Source organism: Rhopalosiphum maidis, chromosome 2, assembly GCF_003676215.2.
Source record: "Rhopalosiphum maidis isolate BTI-1 chromosome 2, ASM367621v3, whole genome shotgun sequence".
Taxonomy (NCBI): domain Eukaryota; kingdom Metazoa; phylum Arthropoda; class Insecta; order Hemiptera; family Aphididae; genus Rhopalosiphum; species Rhopalosiphum maidis.
In genome coordinates, this window is record NC_040878.1 from 53,758,129 (window position 1) to 53,774,872 (window position 16,744).

A 16,744-nucleotide genomic window follows, 5' to 3' on the forward strand; every position below is an offset into this window, starting at 1 on the left:
TTTTTATTATAATAAATCATATGTACATGATTTTACTGTGCCCCTAAAAATGTCCGGACGAGCCCCATCGTGTGCGTGTTTAGGATTGTACAGGTATATCTGGCATCATTTATTTATGTTCTATCGCAAAATATGGTAATGATGGGATGGACCGAATATAGAATGTTCGTGTTGAATAATGTTGACTGTGCGCATGGGCAGACCTCGTGATACACTTTAACAATTCGCGTACGGAACAGATCTGTCACCGCCGTTAGAGAAATCTACAAATATACAACGAAAATGAAATCATTATAATAAACTAACGATTACTATAAAATATGACGGGCGGTTGACAATCGTTACCGACGTTTGGAATCTAACGATGCACTATTGTAATATGCAATCGTTATAAACGTTATATGATTATTATTTTATTGGTCACACATATAAGTATACATTAATAGTCTTCTTGATTGACCTATGTTTTTTGACGGTCCATACAGCGGCTATTGGTACGCACGTGGACAACGACTAGGACCCAATAGTGATGACTACGTTAGCGACGACGTATCGATGGCAAAGTCGGTACGGGGTGAGTTACTTGGAATAAAATTGTCAGCAGTGTCGACTCAGCTGCTGTTTCCGGGTACGGTGCAGGTGCGCGAGATCGGCGGCGATCGGATACAGACAGCATTACCACCGACAGGACGATAGCCGATACAGATCAGGACCTGTGCGGTGGCTGTCCGCAGACTAACTGTACCTCTTTTACGTCTTCGAATCCCGACGGCAGATTCCTGTCCGCAGTATTTTACACGTGTATATTCACCGTCATCGTAAACTATATACATCCATTCGCCGTACCCGTACGTTAAGGTCAACACGCATCACGTAAAATAAACGTGCCCATCGTGGTAATTTTCAGTCAAGGAGAAAAAAATATATTAATGTATATTAATGTGACAGTGGCTGTATGATTTGAACAAAATCTCATCGGTGTCCCACAATTTGTCAATGTGCGGTAATTTTTTTTTTAATATTTTTATCTTTCATTATATTTTAGTTGTGTAAAAAGATGATAAAATCCCCGAAGAGTAAACATAAAAATAAAAAAAGTAATAGTAGTACTAGCATGCTACTTTACAGATATTTTGCAGGATTTGGTTAAAATATATTAAATTATAATAAAATACGACTATATTATAATAAATGAATAAAGAATAGGTTACGACGGTTTTTGAGCCAAAAATTGGAAAATAAGTGTTTTCAATATACACGTAAACTTGAAATAAAACAATAAATGGAGTATACAAGTATACTCACATATAAATAAAATGTCATAATGTAGGATACAATTTCGGTTTATGCGTGGTCGGTTGTAAAATATGCTTAAATCTAAGACACAATTATTAATAATATCGTATTATATTATAGTCAGTTTTCGTCCAACCAGCCTGAAAAATTATATTTATTTTCATTGTACCTACACTCGTCTGCAAAGAACGTTTTGTTATTCTTCAATTATTATTGAGATCATATACCGATATACCTACACGTTGTCATTTTTATCCGATATTATTGGTATACAGACCATTACATATCCATTTCAATAATAACAAAGAATTTGATTTCATTGATGTTGACTGATTAGTGGATCAGATATTTTTTGTTTGAAATCTAGCAGTTTATTTGTTTTTATTTTTTATCTTTAATAGAAAAAGAAAACTCTGTTCACGTCAAATACTGTTAAATGTATGCTCATGTAAATTTGCTGCATTCTATTTAAATATTCGATTAAAAACTAAATTTACGTAATTTACGAGGGAAGCGTACTCGCGATTCCTCTAAAAATGTTATAGTGTACATATGGGACCGCCGGACTTTATTTTTATATCAACAAAATCACGAAAATCCGAATTTTAAACACCTAAGTCAACTACAAAAACCATTCTGATATGCAGGTTTTTGCGGTGAAGGATTTACTTTTGAACTTTATACGCTTTATTACATGAATTGTCAAACAATTTACGACCAAAATAACATGAAATAATCGATATATTTTTTTTTAAATCATTTTTTTGTATACGAATTGATAAAATTCATTAAAAATTAAGCAGCACCTGATTATACATTGCTATTATGATAAACAATGTAAAAGTATAACTAATGTATCTATATAAACAGCTTATATTAATTTTTTTGAAATAAAAAGAAGGTAGGCAAACTAGAAGATGAGGAAAATTATATAAAAAATTAATATATAAGGAAAAAAATGTAAATAATTAAACAAATTTTTTCAATGTTGCAGATAATTTTAAGAGCATTATTAATTCCACTCAATGATGTATTGTTGATTGTTTTTGAAAATAAATAAGTTAATTATGATAACCAACATTTCATTGTTCAGTTTAGATTAAAATATTTTAAATCTGTCCGAGCCATTAACAGTTAAATGTCTTTATAATTTTATATATATATGTGTTAGGTTAGTAGAATGTATACTATTTCGGTGTACATGCCACATGGAGACGTGGGCGCGGAAAGTTAATAACCTCTCATATAAAATAATTTTTTACTTTTCATAAGACTTGTTAGCTTGTAGTTGGATATGGAGGATTGTGATCTATAAAAATTAGCCCAAATTGGGACGGATATGAACCTCTCAACCCGCATTCCCCGCGAGAACACCACTAAAGGAATTGTAAATCCAGATCGAATGCATATCAAAAACTGCACCTTACATTGAGTGACCGTTAAATCATACGTTTATACACACGCGGTTATGCAAATACGACGATATTCGTGTAACGGCGCACTTATTTCACGCCTATTCGAATTGGTTTCGACAATAAACAAGCAGTAGCAGTGTGGACTAATATCGGACTATTCGGACTACACGCGTGGTGATTTTATAAAGTCCACTGTCGGCACGAAACAGCTCACACATCTCGTGCATCGTGAACACCACGGTTTAAAACGACCGCATCCGCCCGCGCTCGGTAGCATAAAAACGAATTATTAAAGACTGCGGGTCGCGACCACAGAAAACAAAACTGTCGATGGCCCGTACCGATAACCTGCAAGACCAAGACGAGTCGCAAACATATTAATATATCGGCCACCGATTGACAACAATACTACATCTATAATATATTATATAATATTACGTCACGGTTGTAACGAAGCACATTCATAGTAATAATAATATGCACAACGGACGTATCTAATGCGGCACTATTACCTGTCCGCGTTTGCACTGTGCGAGGACGCGTGATTTAGGCGTGAGGCGTCGTCCGGAAAAAGTTTCTATATAAACGGCCCTTGTATTGACAACGAAACTGATGTGTTACCGATAAAAAAACTCGACCGACGCATAAACGATCGGTATATTGGTGATGGGAATAAAGTAATTCAAACACCAAAAGGAATGGTGCATCGTCGGGCGGCTATGAATTTTACGCACCAAAACGTTACATGGTTTTGACTTTTGAGTGTACCAAATAATAGTACACTCATCACTCAATTAACACTAACTGATTTACATTAATCTATATCATGAACTAATGTACATTATATTATATACAGTAGCTTCCGCTTGATATGGGCACGTCGGGACCGGATCATCTTGCCCATTTTGACCACATTAACCGGTGCCCATATTAGACGGAATCCACTGTATATACAACAATTGTAACATATACATGTTACATTTTACATAATATTACCTATTATGTATTTTAATTAAATAATTAAAAATTCTACTATATTATAAAATAATATGATTTATTATAACTTATAACTCACCGGTCCATAAGGGTTTATAGTAACTTTACCTGTACAAGTTACTTTCGATCACTTCCAACAAATATTTGAATTATTTATTCTTAAAATGGTATAATCATAACCACATTTAATAATTTAAGATTTAGTTTTGGTTCATAGTGTGTCTTAGAGTGTAAATGTTACGCCCTACTGTGTCACCAAACCCATGTCTCATATTGATTGCGACCACGATTCACGATCTAAAGTTTTGAGTAATCTAATTTAATCTTATCTAGTTATCTTGTAAAATATATTTTCCGGTTTATTCATACTGATATACTGTACAAAGTGACTGCGGTTTTGCAACTTAAACAATAGATAGTACAAAACCAAAGTGTCCGTTTACCATATTATTATACCCACCTATTAGTGGCTGTTGTCTGTAATAACGCAAGTCACAATAGGTTGTAATTTCCTGAAATGTGATTTACATGTGACACTATAGTTATTTTTTTAATACATTTTTATTCAAAAGACTTTCGACTATTATATATATATATCAATTATCAATTATTAATTGATCATTCATTACCATGGACACCTGTTGACGGTTTAAAAAAAACTATGATTGTATATCTTTTTAAGAGAGTAGAGAATTTTGTAGACTCGAGAAGCATGTTGACAATAGCGGAAGAAAATTCTTTAGCGCCTCCAGAAATCTTGAAAAAAGCGCTTTTTACCAATTAAAAAAATTGTAAAATGTATGTAATGTACGCGTCAATAACAATAACTAATCAAATACTGATGGAACAGTGGCATTTTAATAATTCCATTATCAAATTCACACATTGTGTCATTGTATACTAATGAGTATAAATAAAAAAAACATTTAAAAATGCATATTTATAATGAAAAAAAATGTCGTTTTGATGATGATAGAATAAAAATATTACTTTTTTAGGCACATATTTCGCAATACCGTTGCTACGCTTCTGATTATATACCTATTTAATACTTATAGTGCTTTAGTAGTTAGTATTATTATTTGTTTTTATCGTGTTGGCTATAGACATAATTAATACGTTTATATTTATCAGTTAATGTGAAATAACTCAATGTGCATTAAATTAATTTGCATTAGAGAACGGGTTTATATTACTATAAATGACGCGCATTTGACAATCGTTACCGACGTTTGGAATCTAACGATGCACTATTGTAATATGCAATCGTTATAAACGTTATATGATTATTATTTTATTGGTCACACATATAAGTATACATTAATAGTCTTCTTGATTGACCTATGTTTTTTGACGGTCCATACAGCGGCTATTGGTACGCACGTGGACAACGACTAGGACCCAATAGTGATGACTACGTTAGCGACGACGTATCGATGGCAAAGTCGGTACGGGGTGAGTTACTTGGAATAAAATTGTCAGCAGTGTCGACTCAGCTGCTGTTTCCGGGTACGGTGCAGGTGCGCGAGATCGGCGGCGATCGGATACAGACAGCATTACCACCGACAGGACGATAGCCGATACAGATCAGGACCTGTGCGGTGGCTGTCCGCAGACTAACTGTACCTCTTTTACGTCTTCGAATCCCGACGGCAGATTCCTGTCCGCAGTATTTTACACGTGTATATTCACCGTCATCGTAAACTATATACATCCATTCGCCGTACCCGTACGTTAAGGTCAACACGCATCACGTAAAATAAACGTGCCCATCGTGGTAATTTTCAGTCAAGGAGAAAAAAATATATAAATGTATATTAATGTGACAGTGGCTGTATGATTTGAACAAAATCTCATCGGTGTTCCACAATATGTCAATGTGCGGTATTTTTTTTTTTTAATATCATATTTTTTATTATTTATTATTATTTTAATTGTTTAAAAAGATAATAACATCCCCGAAGAGTAAACACAAAAATAAAAAAAAATAATAATAGTAGCTTTTAGCATGCTACTTTATAGACATTTTTCCTCTTCAGGGTTTGGTGAAAAAAACATATTAAATACAAATATAGGTACCTATAAAATTAAATACAAAATTAAAAGTTTTTCTGTGTTGTTTTTGTTTTTGAAAAAAGTATTATAAAACGAGGTCATACGCAAAATTAAAAATTGTTTGCGTTTACTATAGATAAATTATAATAAAATACAAAGATAACATGATAAATGAATACAGGATTCTACAATTCTTGAGCCAAAAATGAAAAATAAGTGTTTTTTTAATATAATATGTACATTAATTAAGAATTAATTCTGTGAATTTGTATAGAAAAATGCATTATTTTTACCATACTATAAAACATAGTTTTCTTAACATAAAGTTATAAATAGAAAATAATGAATTTAATTTTCAAACTAATAATGTTGCAGTTTTGAATTTTTTTATTTTTGAAGTCTCTTTTTTTACTTTTTAGTTTTTAGGTATATTTTGTATTAATATTTTTGATTTTTAATCACAGCAGTTATTTTATATTATTATTTAATTTTAGTATTATTGTTTACTATTAAAAACAGGATACCATAGTTAATGTTATACTTCGATTATTATACAAACATTTGCGTCTTTAACTTAAATATAAACATATATATTATAGTGTATTAGTGTGTAATGTATATTATATTGTAAATTGTAATGTACTTTGTATTATAGTTTATATCGAAATATACTACGTGTATAGCCATGAATTTAAATTGCAATCGATATTAATGATATATATATATTTTTAAGTTATAGACCACTCGCACGGCCATATGGAAAAAAGTGAAGGCGTCCAATCATTAACAATTATAGTCCTTTGTATTATTTTTCGTATTTTCGTTCTGATAACATTATTATTATTTACTGTTTCAGCTTATTATTTAATTAATGGTTATTTTTTTGTTAACTCATAATAAATTGTTTAGTTTATTAACACACAAATTTTTGCAATTCTAGTAAGATAAAGTATATCCTGTAAAATTGATTAGATTAAACTATAATTGTATAAGCAATAATTATTAAACAATGTTTACCCGAGTAACAATTTTCAATGGTAAAGGTTGATAAATATTTAATTTTGATTTAACAGTTAATATTTAGTTTTAAATATTTTCAAGAAAATAATTAAATATTTAAAAATTAATATTTTTAGTTCGTTATTTAATAATAATAATTATCATTTAATTTAATTATTACAATAATAATTTAAATTTATTTAAAACATATTAGTTAAATTATGATTGTATAAAATATATTGAATTCAATATATGTACATTAAATAGTTTATAATGATTAAAAATAAATATATATTAAGGTTAGTTAATAATGATTCAATACATAATTAAAAAAATAATATTTACAATATTGTACATAAATAATATTAAAAATTAATCATTCGATTAAAATTAAAATTGCTATGTGTCTATAATATACTTAGGCGTGCGCACAGAGGTGTCAGAATAGACAGCTGTCTATCTTGCGAATTTTGAGACCATTGCCTTAATTCATTACCTATAGTTATAGCAAATCATTAAACTAACTATTAAATAAACTGTAAAACTACTCAAATTTTAAAATATTATAATTCAAAAATAAATGATTTGTGCCAATTTCTGATTTCACCATCTTTTTTATTGTAACTATCTAACTATACAAGTTAAAAAAAAAAAAATCACAAAAAAAGGGTGTCTGTTAGGCGATAAGGCAGAAATCTGAAATATACTACATTATTATTGTGTTAACACTATATCAATCTATTATAAATTCGGTAGTAGGAAAAAAGCCATGTACTAACAGAATACATAATATCATAATTTATTTAAAAATATATTGTAGATTTTAAAATTTAAAATTTTTAAACAATAAACTTTTATTTCAATAATTATGCTAATTAGAATTCAATAAATTTTACATTTTTAACATTTCTATAACCATATAAATATAATAAAATATTATTTTAACTGTGATATAATTATAGTTACTATTTAATGTCACATACTAGATGTATTTTTTTTTTATAGTTATTTTATTAATAAAATAAATGTAATACCTAGTACAATAAATTAGGTGCATAATAATTTAATATAATATAATAATTAAAAAAAGTCCACAAATAACCATGGTATAAAGAATGATTAATAAAATAATTGATATTGTAAATAGTAAAAATCTATAACTAATAATGCCTGTTTTTAAAGCTAAAATGATCAAAATAAATAATAAAAATATAATAATAATAATATACATTATGACAGTGTATCGGATTACTCGGCTTGTCCGGCGCATTCTACAGACAATTTCACTACATTTATGCGTAGAGCAACACATTAATGATAATAATATATTATAATATCTAATCGAAGTATTTTTACCTATTATCTGCAGCTGATTTAACTTGACATTGTTTAAATATACCGTTAGTCGAGAACATAATAATATATAGCTGAATGGGTATTTTTAGTTAAAAGTCTTTTGAAAAAGAATGTTAGATCTTATAGTTACTATAATATAATGTTCTTTTTTGTTAGAAGATTATAATCGTTTAAAAGTTTTATAAGTATTGAAAAAATAAATGATAATATACATAACTAAAAATTAGTTAGTGTTGATTGAGTGACGAGTGAATTGGTACATTTAAAATCATTTATCGTTTTGGCGCGTTAAATGTATAGCCGCTCAATAATTCACCATTCGCGCGGTTTGGGATGTAATTTGGATTGCCATCAAATATATACCGGTCGTTTGTGCGTCAGGTCTGTGTTGAGTCACCGTCATCAAAAAATCAAAAAAAAAAACGAATGTCAAAATAGCTAAGCATAAAATAACTATAAGACATAATAGCAAATGTTAAAACAGCTAAAGAGTGTGTTATTTTAAAGTTATTATTCTTATTATTTAGCTGTAGTAAAAGTATTACTTTATACTCATAAGTTATAAAGATACAGATAATCACAATCAATTTTATAGCTGGGTTATCCGATATTATGTTTCTATTACCTGAACTTGCTTATGTACCAGTATCTGACGTAATAGCAAGTTTCGAGCACTTTATATGTGATAGACGAAAGTGGTTAGTACATAGAACACGAAGAACTTTTTCGATCACTATTGGACTACTTTGAAGATACTTGGCTCGGAAAGACTGTGCGCAAACGACTTAGAGGTCCAACATTTCCTTTGGAAATGTAGAATTGTTATAAAGTGATAGATTTGCCAAAAACTAATAAATTTGTTGAAGGTAATTAATTTTTATAAATAAACAAACCTAAAATATACTATGTATATTTAATAAATTTTAGCATATGACAGGCTGGAATCGTGGTTTTAACCATTAAATCGGATCACGATCATCTAACTATGGAAACTGATCGAAGGTTTCAAACAAGAACAGACGAATGCAGACATGAAAATCGAGCAATACATAAGCGGACTAAACCTAATAAAAAAAAAATTTATATATACCTATATCGAGATACCGCATTAAGAATTTTAGAAATCCAAAACAATACGAAGAAAAAAGTATTTTAAATTATTTTAAAGGCATAGCCTATAATTTGACACTACAAGTATAAATTATTTAATTTTTTATCGTTAAGATTACGGATCGGTTCGTATTATCCGTTACGAGAATACGTTTATAATTATAATTTTTGATTATTGTAGGCTGTAGTATTGTACATGACAAAATACGTGTATTTATTTATTACATTTATTTATGTATTTTGTTATGGTATTGTACGGAATGGGTACAGTAAAATTGTACTACAGTTATCACTCGCTACCCGGTATCAGTTATCATTTCATAAAATATGTTTGAGGTTACGTTAGGAAAAATTTCAAATAATAAATAATAATATTGTATGTTATTGTTAATTGTTATCATAGACTATAGTAATATAGTACGCCGGATATATCCAAATTCCAATATTCCAAATATCTTTAACTCTGATTATCATATTAAAATTATTTAGTGTATTAATTATTAGTTATTTATTAATGCATAGTATTTTATTATCGAGTTGTAAGTTAAATAATTAATGAAATAGGTATAAATGGTTGCGGTATTCATCCGATAACGGAAAACATTTTACACACTGTTATAATTTTACCATATTATATTATCTAACTAAAAAATGGAGAAAATGATGAGACAAGCACAAGTTGTCCGTCCTCATAACTTGGATGAATATTTAATAAATTTATTAAAAAGTATCTACAGAACTAGAAATCTATCTGTAGAAGTAGGTAAAAATTATGAATTTTAATATAATCAATTTTTTTTTAGTAATTTATAAGTTGCTAATATTTTGCCCTCATATTGCATTCGAGAAAAACTGAAAGATGAAAAAGAGTTGAGGATTAGGCTTAGGAGACTAGGAATAATCAAATTTTGTAGATAAATACTTTTTATCAAGTGTGATTGAGTGTCTGAGCTACGTCCATGAATAAAGCATGAAGTTTTTTTTTTTATGAAGGGGCAATATTATCTACAATTGTGTATACTTAGTGGTAGAGAGCTGAATGACAAGAGCTAAAACCAAACTGTAGGTTTGGAATCATTTTTTTTATCAGTAATAATTTAGTAGATTATTTTTAGAATAGTTTTTTAAAAAGAGGGACTAATAAGATAATGAGAAAAAAAGTGTGTTAGCTTAACAGATTTTCGAATCAAGATTATTATTGTTTTTCCATGTGTGAGAAATGTTGGAAAGACAAAGGATGAAATTAAAAATAAAGGTAGAAAGGTAGAATGGTTCTCTTGGAGAGATGTATAACATATTGACTGCCATGTGACCAATTGTTGATCATCTTATATAGTTTATCTGCACTCAAAACTTATTTATTCATGTTATTTTTTATTTGTTATACTATTATAAAAAAAAAATTTTTTTTTTACATCAAATGAATTGTAATTATTTCTGCTACCCCACTGCATTTTTTTAATATATCACAAAAGTATAACATTTGATAATTATTACAGATGATTATCGGTGGTCAAATGGTAGTCAATGTGTCAATAACATGATTAGTGATTATTATATACTTAAATTATTTATTGTTGTAGGTACTAGTAAATATTCTTTAGGATTATATAGCTTAATTACATATTACATTTAATTTATATGTACATGATTTTAATAAGATATTATTGTTTTTGATCTTAGGAAGTATCACAATGGTTGACTTCTGCACCTTTAAACTCATATTTCCGAGTTAACACTTTGAAGATTACACCATTAGAAGTTATGACTTCCATTAACGAACAGATATTAAATGTAATGTATATATTTTTTTAATTCTTTTCCATTTCTATATTTCTTAATTAATTTAGACTTTATAGAATAGTATTTTCTCACTTAACAGTTTTTAAAACATAATTTTTATAATAAAGTCTTTATCTTGTAATAATTATATAATTATAGATTAATTGTGAAAATAAAAATTTAATTATTAATTAAACAAATTTATAAGACAAATTATAGACTTAATCCTCTTTTATGTATGATATGGCTATTTATTGATTTAATAGACAGATAGTTAATGCTATACAAATATCTGGTGATCAATTAATATTTGCGAGAATATTTGTATAGCATGAATAATTTATTTCAAATTAATAATCTTTTACGTTGTAAATGATTTATACATTTTATAGTTTTTTTTAGTAAAATATTGTTGTTTATGTTATAGTTGAAACGACTTAAAAATAGTAAAAATAAACAACATTCAGTTAGAGTACATAAACATTTGAGTGATTGTATTGTAATTTCACCAATGGACAAGTCATTATTAGATTTGAGTCCTAAAAATGAAGAAGTGGTTGTTGACATTGCTACTGGGCAATCTGCATTACGAGGCTCTCATATATTTGCACCTGGGATTATGGCTATGACACCTGGTAAAATAAATTATATCATTTGTATGTTATTTAAGAACATTGCATAAAATAATTAAGAGGCCACAACACCTGCATGTGTTGTCTCCGTCTTACAAGAACGTAACATAGCAAATTTATGCTCAGTAGATCACATTTAGCTCTGTTAGCTTATAAATTAGAGTAAATCGACCTATTATGAAACTTGCTGGTAAGAACATTATCTGTGTTTATATGTTGGTTTTTACGATTATTAATTTTTTAATTGAGTTATGAGCATTTTTAATTTACGCTAAGTTATATACACATAACTTGCTATAAAATTGAACTATCGTAAAAAACAAACATACAAACACAGATAATTTTCTTACCATCAAGTTTCATAATAGGTCGATTTACTCTAACTTTTAAATTGACGGAGCTAAATGTGATCTGCTGAGTGTAAATTTGCTATGTTACATACTTGTAAGACAGAGACAACACATGCAGGTGTGACCCCTCTTAATATACAATTATAATATAATTTTGATAATGGTTCTTTAAAGTTTATGTAGCTACTTAGTACTAATAACCATAAATATATATATCAATATGCCAATTATTTTATTGTAGTTTACCATCTTGAAACTAAAATAAAGAATTAAAAAATATATTATGTATATTGAATTGTGTGTTTGTATTAAAACTTACAATAATTTTAACTATTGATAATATTTTTATAATACTAATTACATATACATGCATTTTAAATTAGTTATAGAATTTAGTTTTTAATAATATTATTTTATTTCTTAGAAGTAAAAGTTGATTCATTCATATCAGTTTATGCAGACTTAGCCAAAGGATGTAAACGAGGTTACCAAAAATATTATGATAATCCAATGAAGATGTTTGTTGGCAATGGCATTGCTAAAATGAATCGTCGGCAGTTATTTAATGGTGATATAAATCCTAAGTAAGGTCAAATGTGTATTATGTTTTTGATGTATTTCATAAAATACTTAATATTATATTTTAGAGGTATTGCGGTTGAGATGACTGACCCTGTTACAGGTATCCCTTCATTCAAATTGCCTGATGAATATGGAATGCTACAAAATTTACCTTCAATTGTAACTGGACATGCGCTCGATGTTAATGAAAACAACCTTAAAGTATTAGATATGTGTGCAGCACCTGGTAATAAGACAACACATATAGCAACTTTAATGAATAATAAAGTGAGTTGATCATATGGACAAGATTTTGATCTAACTTTCTGAATCTAATGAATTATTAATTTCAGTATTAATAATGACTAGGACAGAGGACTTTAAAAATCACCAAATATGCATTTAAGTATACTAAATATGTATTAAAAATATGTAGTTCAAAACTAATATTTTTGAATAAGAATAAGAATTTTTTTTTGTATTTATATTATTTTAACAACTTTATTTTCTCTGTATATTAAATATAACTTAAAAACACGTATGGACAACTGTTAAAAAGCACAGATTACTGAAGTATGGATATGCCTGATGTTGGCGACCGATATCTTTGTGGTCTTTATAGACGTAACTGGAAAATAAATCAAATTGGCCACTACTGAAGACAAGTTTCTAGGAAAAATATGCATCTAGAGACAGTCAATAACTATATTAATATAATCAAAATTTTAAATTCAACATTATTTTGGTTGTAATATTTTAAATATTTAAATTAAATTAAAATGTCTATGGCATAATATTGATTGTTTAAAATATGCATCTAAATTCATAGAATGGAAGAAATATGTACTAAAACCAAAAAAAAAAATTCAAAATATGCATTAATATGCTAACTAAAATTTCAAAACTAGCTTTGACTCAGCATTAAACGTATTTGTTTCTTTATCTGATATTTTTGTGGTTGTGCAAAACGAATATGCAAATGCTACAAGTCCTCTGTCCTAATAATGACTAAGAAAAAAAATGTGTGTTGTTGTGAGTAAAACATAAAAAATTAATTATTTATTTTTTCATTATTAGGGTTCAATAGATGCAATAGATAAATCAAAAACAAAATTAAAAAAAGTTGAACTTCGATGCAATAGTTTTGGAATACAAAATGTGAAAATTCATCATTTTAATTCTTTAATTAGTGTAGACACAAACAATATAAATAACAATGATAATAAACCACCGTTTAAAAATGAGTCATTTGATCGTGTATTATTGGATGCACCATGCAGTAACCTTGGACAGCGGCCATTGCTTAATATTCAAGTAGATGGAAATCTAATAAAAAGTTTTCCTGCATTGCAAAGAAAATTATTAATAAATGTAATTGGATAACAATCAATTTATTTAAAATATATATTGATAAATTTAAATACTTATTTAATTTTTGAATGTATTTTAGGCTGTAGATCTTGTTAAGCCTGGTGGTATTTTAGTCTATAGTACATGTACCATTACGCTAGAGGAGAACGAACACAATGTAGCTTGGGTTCTTGAAAAGTTTCCACAGATGGAACTAATTGAAATAAATTCTGAAATTGGTAGTCCAGGAATTGCAACTCAAGTAAATCAAATCAATGTTTTGTCATTCTTGTTTTTATTGGCATGTTAAATTTTTTTATAGGTGGGATTAAATGAAAATGTATGTAGATTTGTAAGGCGCTTTGGTCCTGAGAATGCTGAAGAAGATTCAATTGGATTTTTCATTTCAAAGTTTCAAAAAAAAGCTTAGTAAATATATTTTTATAAACGGAAAAATAATAAAATTTGAACATAATATGAAATCATTTATAAATTATTTGTTTTTGTTTTACTTCAGTTATAGTTTAATCTACTATATCATGTATTGAAAATAAAATATATACTATTTATAAATTTGCGTCTTACCTATTCCGGATCTTAAATAATATACATCGTGTGTCTTAAAGATATGAAAATATTATATTAAAATTACATTTGGATTTGTCAGATTATTGTGATATGCTTTGTATATTATAAATTATAAAAAGCTATTGCTGATTTTTTGGAACGAGGAAAATGCCCGATACTATAACAGACCAAATTTATAAGAATAAAGATGTGTAAGTGACACCGCTCTGCTATATATTAGGTATAGAGTTATAGCCTATAGCTGTGTTAATTTTTTTTTTTTATTAAAATTGAAATGTTTCATTATATTACATGCTATTATCAAGTTTGATTACCTACTAATTACAGTTAGTTATTGATCTTTGTTTTCGCTTGATTCTGAAAAAAGGAGATGTTTTAAACGCCAATTTTTTGTTTTGTATCCCAGGTTGTAGAACTGTGTGCCATCAGATGTATTTAGATTTGCATGAAAGTTTTTGAATTTGATTTTTATCCAGTATCTAAGTAGAAGGATTCCTGTATCATTGTAGATTTGTCCATTCCTCATGAACCCTAGCTGGGGCTTTTAGACATATTCTCAAAAATTTGAGAATACTTATTTAGTTATTATTTGTATTGAAGAATTTGAATTATGTTGATTTTAGTAGAAGAAGCTGCTATCCAAGTTGGGCCGAATTATTGATGTATACAGTAGGATGGACATGTTAAATTTGAATTCATTGATATATTATTGTACTAATACAAAAAACAATTCGGAATGGAAATGGTCAATCAGCTTAATAGTAAATATTAAATAATAATTTATTTTACTTTTAGTAGTCTAATGTGTGAGCTACCGACTAAATGTATATCATATATGTATGCTACTTAAAATAGTAATGTACTTACTCATGCTATAATATTGATTGTTATATTCTTACAGCAAAATTATTTTTTAAATCTGATAAAATAATCATCAAATATTTGAGTTTTGTGGGTTTTATATAGTGTTGTAGATAAAACGTAGGTACTGTAAGTCTGTAAATCATACTGACAATGTTGTGGATTCAAATACTGAAGCTCACACTCAAACAATAGTCACTGTTAAAGTTAGCCAAGTCCAAATATAATATAAAAATTAATGGTGCATCTCCACTATTAAACCACCAACTTAAAGAAAAATATGGTAGCGGTCATGCCACCCGATAAAAACTCAAATATTTGATGATTTTTTTTATTAGATTTAAAAAAATACTTTTGCTGTATGAATATAACAATCAACATTATATAGTACAAGTAAGTACTAGGTACCAACATTACTATTTTAAGTAGCATACGTAAATATTTAGTTAGTATATCACTCATTGGATTAGCCGTTTATCGGTAGATCACACATTGGACCGGTCCCGTATTTACTATTTAATTATAATAATAATAATATATACATATTTATACCATGTTATATTAACTTATATAACTAAACATAATATAGATATAATAATATATTTTTGTTAATTCTCTAAAGCAGAAAAAATAGATTTATAGTACCTATACCTATAAATTGATAATATTTAAAAATAAATCAAACATATAATTGCGTAATGCGTATAGTGACATTTATAATAATATAAAATAAATAAAAGTTTAAGTTACCTTTTTTATATTCCAATTTTGTAACGACACTATTTAACTTTTTTTCACAGAGTTGTTCCAAATACCTTCTTGAGTGTCAACACGTTGCCCGATTTTTAATTTTTTTTTGTCTGTAGTGGGGTGGGGAGGTTGTATTTAAAGATTACGGGTTTTTAGCGTGTTATTTAATTAATTAAATGATTTTTTTCACATAGTTGTTACAAATACTCTTCTGAGTAAATCACTCTTATTATTTCTAATTTCAATTATAAATATCATAAATTAAGTTATATTATAAAAAAATATTATATATTACATGGCTAGGTTTTAAATAGTTTAATTATAATAAAAACTAATTTATTACGAATTGATTATTTAACACACGAGCGAAGCCGGGTTATTTACCCAATCTATACCGATGATACCAAATGATACCAATCTATACCAAAATCCATTCGTCTGAATCTGTATAAACACCTGGACACCTACAAGTGGAGAATTCTAATAAATCCTGGTAAAATCTTTCCATGTACCATTTTCCTGTACACATCAGAAAAATAACCTTTTATTTCCATTTCAAAGAGCTGAGATATCTTATACTACTAAGGTCAAATATTACGGAATCGTACTAAACAAAATATTAACTTAGGATCTTCACCATAAG

General features: G+C 27.9%; 1 protein-coding gene across 5 annotated transcripts; it reads left to right on the forward strand.

Annotated features, from left to right (window-relative positions):
• Positions 1–9,665: 9,665 nt before the first annotated feature.
• LOC113553276 (putative methyltransferase NSUN6) lies at positions 9,666–14,483 on the forward strand. Of its 5 annotated transcripts, none has more exons than XM_026956519.1 (8): positions 9,666–9,986; positions 10,911–11,021; positions 11,437–11,644; positions 12,416–12,575; positions 12,639–12,840; positions 13,630–13,923; positions 14,003–14,164; positions 14,225–14,441. In XM_026956519.1, exons 1-8 carry the CDS (start codon positions 9,879–9,881, stop codon positions 14,330–14,332), a joined length of 1,353 nt encoding a protein of 450 aa, XP_026812320.1. In that variant the 5' UTR covers positions 9,666–9,878; the 3' UTR covers positions 14,333–14,441. The 5 variants fall into 5 exon arrangements, with proteins under 5 accessions (XP_026812320.1, XP_026812323.1, XP_026812324.1 ...); XM_026956522.1 differs by having other exon boundaries at positions 9,884–9,990; positions 14,225–14,426; XM_026956523.1 differs by lacking the exon at positions 9,666–9,986 and adding an exon at positions 10,403–10,490 and having other exon boundaries at positions 14,225–14,483.
• The last annotated feature ends 2,261 nt before the right edge of the window (positions 14,484–16,744 follow it).

What these genes read in the sequence shown, in the direction of transcription:
- LOC113553276 (XM_026956519.1), top strand. Translation starts at nt 9,879, where the DNA reads ATGGAGAAAATGATGAGACAAGCACAAGTTGTCCGTCCTCATAACTTG. An exon ending in CAACTTTAATGAATAATAAA is followed by an intron (nt 12,841 to 13,629) that starts GTGAGTTGATCA and finishes TTTCATTATTAG; the next exon opens with GGTTCAATAGATGCAATAGA. An exon ending in GTCCAGGAATTGCAACTCAA is followed by an intron (nt 14,165 to 14,224) that starts GTAAATCAAATC and finishes ATTTTTTTATAG; the next exon opens with GTGGGATTAAATGAAAATGT.